Source organism: Macrobrachium nipponense, chromosome 13, assembly GCF_015104395.2.
Source record: "Macrobrachium nipponense isolate FS-2020 chromosome 13, ASM1510439v2, whole genome shotgun sequence".
NCBI lineage: Eukaryota > Metazoa > Arthropoda > Malacostraca > Decapoda > Palaemonidae > Macrobrachium > Macrobrachium nipponense.
The window spans coordinates 85,462,928-85,472,927 of NC_087206.1; the positions used below are offsets into that span (position 1 = coordinate 85,462,928).

The 10,000-nt window shown below is 37.6% G+C and overlaps 1 protein-coding gene across 2 annotated transcripts in view; it reads right to left on the reverse strand.

Annotated features, from left to right (window-relative positions):
- Nucleotides 1–10,000, reverse strand: part of LOC135225163 (uncharacterized) — a 248,667-nt gene that overhangs the window by 158,885 nt on the left and 79,782 nt on the right. For both annotated transcript variants that reach the window (XM_064264399.1, XM_064264398.1), the window contains exon 4: nucleotides 1,981–2,615. In XM_064264399.1, coding sequence (XP_064120469.1) covers nucleotides 1,981–2,615 — 635 coding nt within the window. The remainder of the gene's footprint in view (nucleotides 1–1,980; nucleotides 2,616–10,000) is intronic.

Here is a 10,000-nt window from a genome sequence, read left to right on the forward strand (position 1 = left end):
ACCACGTCGAGAGTGAACTTCTATCACCAGAAGTACATATCTCTCACACCTCAGTGGAATGCCCGAGAATCGAACTCGCGGCCACCGAGGTGGCAGGACAAGACCATACCGATTACGCCACTGTGGCGCTATTTGCTGACGGGTGGATTCGGTTGAATTCATGGCACATAAAAAAATCTATATCACCGTATGAAAAAATATCTAGGAAAGTGAGCCAGAATGAAAGTAATAAGCTACGGCCATATAAGAAAAAAAAAAGTAACACAAATGATTACGAAAGTCGTAAACAGGACTAAAATAACTTTTTTTTCCCCGACGGGGAAAAAATAATGAGAACGAGACAAATGGGGAAGGGGGGGGGGTGGTTGTTAAATAACAGCAAGCTTGGCAGTGGGGAGGGCGGGGAGGGGAAGGGGTGGAGCTGCAAGGCGCCATAACAACAATCTTATTTGAAGTTGAGTCGGAGGGCTTAGTTGGGGTCGGTGAGTGGGAGGGGAGGGAGGGGAGGGGAGGAGAGAAGAAAGAAGAGGGGTTATTAACCCCCCCCAACATGCTCTTTTTTTTTTTTTTTTTTTCTATGAAATGACGATTAATCACTCGCTTAATTGACCGTACTAATTACGAGGCAGATCTATAGAACCGATCTCGGCTCTCTCAATTTCTTTTTTCATTTGATGAAAAGAGAAGCATTCGGAGGTTATCTCTCTGAACGAGTTTCCTCAAGGGGGTTTCCTTCTCCCTCGATAATTGGTTCTTATGATTAACTATAATCGGCTCTAATTGGTTCTTTTGCACTAAGACCGCCTGGCTTTTTATCTTTGAGTCAAGACCTTGGCGGAACCCCAGAATATATTCGTTAAAACATAAAAGCAAAAATTATTATAATTATTATTAAGAAGATGAACCCCATTCTTAAGGAACAAGCCCACAGGAGCCAATGACTTGAAATTGTAGCTTCCAAAGAAAATGGTCTTCTTTAGGTACTAAGCAAAAGTGAGCAAGAAAAACGCACACAAAAAATATATGTTTATGTTTTGGTTATTAAATCTCAAGACTACAAGACAGTCTGGCTTATGTCTTTAAGCCAGGACACTTAAAAGAGTCCCAGAATAAATGCTATAAACAAATAAACGCAAAGGTTAGCTGCCAAATTGTAAATGCAAGAAAAATGCAATACACACATAATTATATATATATACATATATATATATATATTATATATATATATATATATATATATTATATATATATATCTATATATATATATATATATATATAGATATTATACCTGTTTTGGTTAAAGCCAGAAGTAGCCAAAAAATATATATATATTTAGGGTAGGCAATCTCAAGACGACTACTAGACACGAAGGAATCAAAGGAACTGGGGGGGAACTGACGTAAAGAGTGAAGGAACAGAAGAGGAAAGTATATCAGAGGAACTTTCAAATCCCTTCAGTATCATTCCAAAATCTTTGCTTAATTCAACAGTCTCCGTTAGGCCTCACTTGCTGCTACCAGGCGGGACTATTCCTTTTTTGATCGTTTGTTCCTAAAAACCTTCACTTTGAAGTCTTCTAGACCAAATATTACTTTCCTTTGACAGATTTTCTTCATTCTCTTTTATCTTCCTTACAATGATGCAAACTAGACAACAACAAAAAAACACCAATATTCGAGAAAAAAAAACAGGTACTGTATGCATCTGACATTCACCAACTAATTATTGAGAAAAGGCGCTGCGTTGGTTAAGTTATGATTATAACCGACGGTAAATAAATTCTCAGGTGCTGGGTACATCAAATCACACAGAGAAGTGAACTTCATTTTGTGCGTTTGAATCATTTGACAAAGGCTGCGTAAATTTGTACGTAATATGTTAATCAATACCTCCGACCGTAAATGAGTTAAAAACTTAAAAAGAAACGCCAAAAAACATCATATAAAAAAAGAAAAAAAAAAGAAGAAGACAGAAGCTCACCTCAGGAATGCCCGAATGGTTGAAGAACGCCGTCGTCGATCCCTCTAACCGGCCGCGATCTTGACTTTGCCCTATGCCCTCGGATTGACCTTTGCCTTCCCTATAGACGTGATTCTGCCCATCACCTGAGCTCTGCTCCGGGTCCTGCTGACCATCCTGACGAGCTGCGGGCCTCTCCTGCGCTTTAGAGGAAGGCGGCTTCGAGGAACGAGGCTGCGCCGGAGGAAGTGGATTCGGAGGTCCCCTTGTAACAGGAGCCAAGATCATGACGGACCTGGTGGCTTCGAACGACGCATTGAGGAACTGCCTGAGACTCTGAAACCTCTTGGTCCTCAGTTCCGAAGCCAAAGGACTACTCCGACGGGGTGACATTGGACGGGAGGTGTTCTGGCGGGAATCGTCGGTGGGCGTCGGTCTCGGATGGGAGAAGTTTTGATGGTTGGGACTATGCAAGTGGTGGCCTCCCGAAGAGGGCGCGGGGGCTGTTGCTGCCGTGGGCGCCCGAGGGATGGGCGAAGGGGCGTAGAATGGGTCGACGATGAAGAAGGCTGCCAGGCGGGTCACGCCCTCCTTCTCGGCCTCCTCCAGGACGCGACTTATCAAGGGCGAAGACGACGGCAGTACTAACAGATACGCTGAAGGGAAAATACAGAGTAAATACAATTAGTTTCCAGGACAACAAGCAATGCGTTTCATAATATACATGCAATATAAACAAAATAGGTTCACTTCTTTACTGGAACCTTTACGAAGGATAGTTTTCAATTGTTAGTTGTACACACGTCAAGTTTTATATATATATATATATATATATATATATATATATATATATATAATATATATATATATATATACATATCAGGCATGTGAGTTCTACACATTCATAGTTTTTAATTATACACACACACACACACACACACACACACACAACACACACACACACACACACATATATATATATAATATATATATATATAATATATATATATATATATATATATATAGAGAGAGAGAGAGAGAGAGAGAGAGAGAGAGAGAGAGAGAGAGAGAGAGAGAGAGAGAGAGAGAGAGAGAGAGAGAGAGAGAGAAGAGTTTTTAACCGGTAAACCACCGGACAGTAATAATAAGGCCTTTCATATAAATGTGAGTGCTTTGGTTTGTTCTAAACGTTAAAACACCGAACTATGGTAATTAGTGTTCCGGCTGGCTATTAACATTAAAACTCCAAACTATGATAATTAGGCCTTTCTTATGAACTTACAAAACGAATAGTAACAATAAAGCCTTTCATATTTGAACTATATTTCAGTGCTAAACCACCCACAAAATGGAAGAAATTTGTGACAAGATTCCTTCTCAAAAATGAAAAAATAAAATTAATGTACGTGGACACCTGACGGTTAAAGAAAAAAACTGAAAAGAATCATATGTGAATGAAAAACATTTACTAACAAAATTTGAGGAGCACAATCATGCTCCTTGTGCAAGTGCTGCTAGTGTTGCAAAATTAAGAAATGAAATAAAAATACAAGCAAAATCCACTAGAGATCTACCGATTCAAATTATACAGTCAAGCACCACCTCTGCTACTCCAAATATTGTGAAAGGTCTACCTTCCAAAAATGCCCTAAGAAAGACAATAAAGCGGATCACAGGCGCTGTGATCGTCCACTGAACCTACGACATCACTGGATATTAATATTCCTCCTGAACTCAAGCGTACGTTAAATGGTGGTTTATTTTTAAAAGGAGGCTCTACGATAGGTGAGGACCAAATTTTGATATTCACTACAGCCGCAAATTTGGAGAGATTACCAGAAGCCCGATTTTGCATTATGGACGGTACTTTTAAAACAATACCAATAATATTTTACCAAATGTACACAATTCATGCACCTGTGGGACATTGATCTGAACCCACAATCAGAACCTAAATAAAAAAGGAAAAAAACTTATTCGTGAAGAACAGATCGCCAAGGTGATGCAAGAACGAGGTCGTCAAAATGTTTTAGATTGTCTTCGAGGAATAGCCCATAATTCATCCCTTGAATAAAGTTTTTAACTTTTTAAATTTTATATCTATATCGAATCTTTCATTATGCTGTGAGATTATCTTTTTTACTATGCATTTAAACCTGTTATTTATTAGGTTGTAAATCTGTTTTAATTAGAACTGCAATAAATAACATTGTTATTTTTGTTACCCCCAAAACATATAAAAGAGATTTTTTTTGTAGGGATTGTGGCTGTCGGGTATGGGTGTCGGAATATGCTGTCGGGATTCTGTCCAGATCCCATATATATATATATATATATAGATATATATATATATATATATATATATATATATATATATATATATATATATAATATATATATATATATTATATATATATATATATAGGTCTGTAAGTTGTACACATTTAAAAAATTTTCAACACTAGCAAATTGTACAACGCTATATCTATATCTGAACTCGTACAAATTCTAAGTGTGTTCAAGGATAATCATATACAATATTCTTCATGCTTTAGCGATTCTCCAAGCTACTGTGTCTGTAAATAAAATATATATAATATATATATATATATATATATATATAAATATATATATATGATACATATACACACACACACTGCTGACATTACGAAGAGCATTTCATGATAAAGGATACCAAGACCGTATGATTACACTATGAATATATATATATAATATATATATATATATATATATATATATATATATATGTGTGTGTGTGTGTGTGTGTGTGTGTGTGTGTGTGTATGTGTGTAATTATATATATGCATATACATGCAAACACAAGTTGTTCGGATATTTCAGGCATCAACATGGAGAAGCTGTTGCTTTTAATATTCAACTTCCTATAAACATTATTAGTGACACACATACAGGCATACATACACAATTTCTCTATCCACGGGCTTGACCACTTCCGGTTTTCATCTCCAGCCACTTAAGTGGACAGCAAAGAGAAGGTTCGTTGCCAATATGCAAATGGGAGACTTTCTTCAAGTGGACATTAACCCAAAATATATCCCATAAAAATCCGTTCTGGAGAATTTGTAGGTAATAAACAGTTAAGGAAAAGGGCTGTTGGATAAAATGTGTCACCAAACGATATACTGAACGATATGGAATATGGAAAATAGGATTTTGGCCAAAGGCCAAGCGCCGAGACCTATGAGGTCATTCAGCGCCGAAACGGAAATTGAGATGTTTGAAAGGTGTAACGGGAGGAAAACCTCCCCGTTGTATTATGAAACAATTGCTAGGAGCGGGTGGAAAGTATGATGGAAGAGAGGGAATATGCACGGAGATACAGTAATAGAAATGACAGGGATTGCAAGTAAGGGCCTAAGAAAGGGTTACTGCCAAGAACTTCAAGTCACGCCTACAGTGCACCGCATGAGATGCACTGATGATGACACTAGGCCCACCTGAAGGGGCTCTAAAGGTTATTCTGAAAGGCGAGACAATCAATTTATAAAAACATTGCAATGAAAAAAAAAAAAAATTCAACACGGCTTATTGCTTCATCAACAACAAGAGTAAGCACCTACTGCTGTACATCAAAGCGATTGAGAGCAATTGATGAAATTTTCATCACGATTCGTAAGTACTCATGCATATTCATCAGCAAAAAAAAAAAAAAAAAAAAAAAAAAAAAAAACAAGTGAGGGGAATTGCCAGCAAAATCGCATTGTCACAAATTGAATGGCAACTCTAGACTCAATTGTCCGGGTTAAATCATTCCCAAACTTTTCATGATTGCTTTTTCCTGTCTGTCTGTATGTCTGTCTATCTGTCTCTCCTACTGACTAGCTATTATACGCTTTAGCTTTCGACTAACTATCATCTGTTTAAACTACTGACTAACTATTGTTTAAACTCTTGCCTAACTATTATCTATTTAAACAACTGACTAACTATTATCTATTTAAACAACTGACTAACTATTATCTATTTTTAAACTATTGACTAACTATTAACTGTTAAAACTACTGTTAAACAATTACCTGTTAAAAGTACTGCTCAACTATGACCTGCTTAAACTATTACCTATTTCTGCTTAAACTGTTAATAATTATTTGTTTAAACTACTGATCAACTTTTATAACTAAAACTATAATAACTATGTTGCAATTTTATTCTCGTTGCAAAAGAGGTACAATGACAGCGCTCTAAATTTCTATCATGTCGAGAACTGAATGAGATGTGAAAAACAATGAACATGAGAATAATAATGAAATGGAAAAACCCACAGGACGACAGAATTGAGGATAAATCGTGGAATCCTTACAAAAAAAATTTTTTTTTTCTTTCAAAACTTTACCCGAGAGCATAAATTAGACTGGGTAAACACAGCAATGCCTTATTTTTTTCAAACGAAATGTTTGAGTAACATTATAAAAAAAAAAAAAAAAACTTCCAAGTCGGGGGGAAATAGTTATAAGAGACTGCCGCTTTTATCAACAGGTAAAGCAGCAGAGCGGTTTAGTCGGGCAACAAGTTTGGGCGAGCGCAAAAAAAATAAAAAAAAACAAATAAATAAATAAATAAATAAATAAAAGGAAACAAAAGAGCCTCACTTAAAATATATAAGTAAAAAACGCGCAATCGAATTTTCTGTCCGGTAGCGGCCCATAAAACTCTTAGCCGCGGCTCATGAAACTCGCCCACAGTTCAGTGGTGGCATAAGTTGTTGGTACCTATAGCGCTGCCAGAAGTACGATTATGACTAACGTTAACCTTAAATAAAATAAAAAAGCTACTGAGGCTAGAGGGCTGCAATTTGGTACGTTTGATGATTGGAGGTGGGACGATCAACAAACAAATTTTCAGCCCTCTAGCATCAGTAGTATTTAATATCTGAGGACGGACGAAAGGACAAAGCCGCCATAATGGTTTTCATTTACAGAAAAAGGGGGGGGGGTGGGGGGGGGGGGGTGGTTGGGGGGAACGTTGTCTTTGTTTTTGGATTTTGATGAATAATCTTTCGGTTGTTTTAAGAACATTCAGTTGGTTTTGTTTTTGTTTTAAAATTAACAGCTTAAGTTATCAAACTGCATACAGACACACAAACAGTAATAGTTAACTGGGCCCTAGCATGTGTTACACACACACACACACAATGATTAATTATCATTTCACGTACGAGAGCTCACAAGAGTGATGTCCAAAGTAATATCTATAGAAAAGGTGAACAGAATGCCTTAAAAAGGCATTAGTTCAGAGAAGAGGAAGGAAAGAAGGGCACGCAATTCATCTGGGAACAGGAAGTGACGCTACAGTCATCCGCCACAACCAAAGGAGTCTTGTTAAATTGCAAATACAATCTCATGTATTATGTACTTTAAAGTATTTTATTTGTGGCATGTACTATTTACTATCTTATTTGTGGCATGTACTATATACTACTACTACCTTATATATGACGTGCACTCTATAAAAGGATACTACTCCGAACTTTGCCAATTTTACCACATACTTAAATACAGTAATCTAACAAGAGCCACATCCAGTTACCTATGTGCATTTCAAAAGAACAGAATTCAACTGACTCCATATTTTCTTCCTCTCTCACGGTCTGAGAACTGCAAAAATACATTCTTCGACAATTCTCGAAAAAAAAATTATTTAAAAAAATGGAGTTGTTTGAAGTGACAAAAATAGAAACAACATCTACTTCTTTTATACTTCTCTGTCTTATTTTTCATTTTGCCTCTCGGCAAAGAAGTGAAAGCCATTTATTTATTGTATTCCCTACCACGCCCCCAATATAAAAAAATTCATTATTCGTTACTATCTTTCGTTTTTCCAGAATCAATCTATTTTATTCTCTTTGTGCGTAGGGCGAGGGGATGAGAAACTTGATATTCTCACCTACGTTGGCGTTAGTTTTCTCACTGAGACGAGGATGATTTAAGAATAAAATAAAAAAAAAAAAATATGAGCACTGATAAGCATCATGTTTAATATCGTAAATTCTTCCTAAATTGGGTCCGGGAATGTAATCAATTGATGAACCATTACAAAGAAATACGGTTTCACAGAAAGAATCGTTTGACCCAAACCCCAAATCTACACCCGTACATCATTAATAATATAATCATTAAAATACGTCATTCTAACCAGTGCCATAAATGAATTCCTATGTATAAGTTTCTCATCAAAGTCCACGCGCTTACCTCATTAATTTTTTAATATACGTCAAGCTAACCAGTACCATAAATATTGATCGAAGTCTACTATCATTAATTTCATTACATGCATCACGCTAACCAGTGCCATAAATGATTTTCTTGATCTTTTCTTTGAGTATTTGCGTTACTTCCTCTGACTTCTTCCCAATTCTTCGGAAGCTTGAATTTCAAGTCAATGATCCCTTTGGGTTTGTTCCATGTGAAAAGGTTTCATCTTCTGAATAATATAATAATATTAATAATAATAATCCTTACTCATCAACCTGTACTCATAAACAAAACTCCGGCAAGGCATTCCGGACCAATCATGCCAGGTAAAGACAGGTAGTACCTACTCATACTCAGTACCTCCATCCCCCAACCCATTTTGAACGTACATTACGAAAGGGGATATTTATAAGCCGAGATAAAGTGGAAGTGGAGATTCCCAATTGTTCAAATAGAACAACAAAGTTAAGCTTATACGAAGGTAGATGTGGAAGGGAGGAGGAGGAGGGGGAGGAGGAAGAGGCCGGGGGGGGGGAGGGGGGGGGGGGGATGGGGGAAGGTGGCCGGCTCTCTTCGAAAAACCCATTTGCAATAAGATAAGGTTTTTATGTCACAGAATTCTATTAAGGAAAAATAAAAACGTTACAGATATCTTGACTTTTTCCGATGAATTCAGGGGGCAAACAGAAGTTAATCATGCGTAATATACGACGAAAAAGAAGGTGTTACATTTTGATAAGAGAAAAAGCTAAACAACACCCGGTTATTATCAGTGCATCTCTCTCTCTCTCTTCCATTTCCTTCAAGAATACTCCCATCCTCCAGGAAAACCCATTTTAAGCGTTAGAAAGCCTAGCACCTCTCTCTCTCTCTCTCTCTCTCTCTCTCTCTCTCTCTCTCCGGGAGGGAAGAAAAGCGAATAATGGAATTATGTGTCCCCCATGCAAAAGTTCAGGAGTCTCCTTCTTTTGACTTTGTTTCCCACGTACTCTTTCCCCTTCCCCTTCCCCTTCCCAAGTTAGTAATTCGAGACACACTATTTCCTTGTTCTGCTTATGTAGATATATAGTTTTCCTGTTCTGCTTATGTGTGTGTATATATATATATACATGTGTGTGTGTGTATATATAATATATATATATATATATCATATATATATAATATATATAATATATATTATTCCCTCCAAGAGGAAGAGGACCTTCTTGCGACTGGCTGTCTAGAAGAGAGAACATGAGAGAATATGGTTGCTTATGCGTAGCATAAAAACTCTCCCGTCATTTGCTCCATATAAAATTTCTACGAGGGGGAAGAGAGGGCGGAAATTTGTTGGCCCCATTACATGGGCCTTTGGGATTAATGGTAGGGGGAAAAGTATATGGAGGGTGGAGTGGGGGGAGTTGTAATGGGTGGAGGGAGAAGGAAAACAGAGGCGTCTGCTGGTATATTACAATGTTACGACACAGGGCCACATGAAGACTTCAGACTTATGAGCGGGCAGATACCAGGCATGACCTCATGAATGAGAGAGAAAGAGAGAGAGAGAGAGAGAGAGAGAGAGAGAGAACAGCTACTGAACGCCGCCAAGGACATCCCTACCCACACAAAAAAAATGTCTGTTTATATTACCCTGTGGTGCTACAAGTGTACGAAATTGAAGAGGAATGTGGGCAAATTCTACTGGGGGAAACTTAAGTCTGTATGAGAGAGAGAGAGAGAGAGAGAGAGAGAGAGAGAAGAGAGAGAGAGAGAAAGAAGAGGGGGGGGGGGGGGGGGGGGGAGTATACATCCAAGGGCCTCCGGTAGCC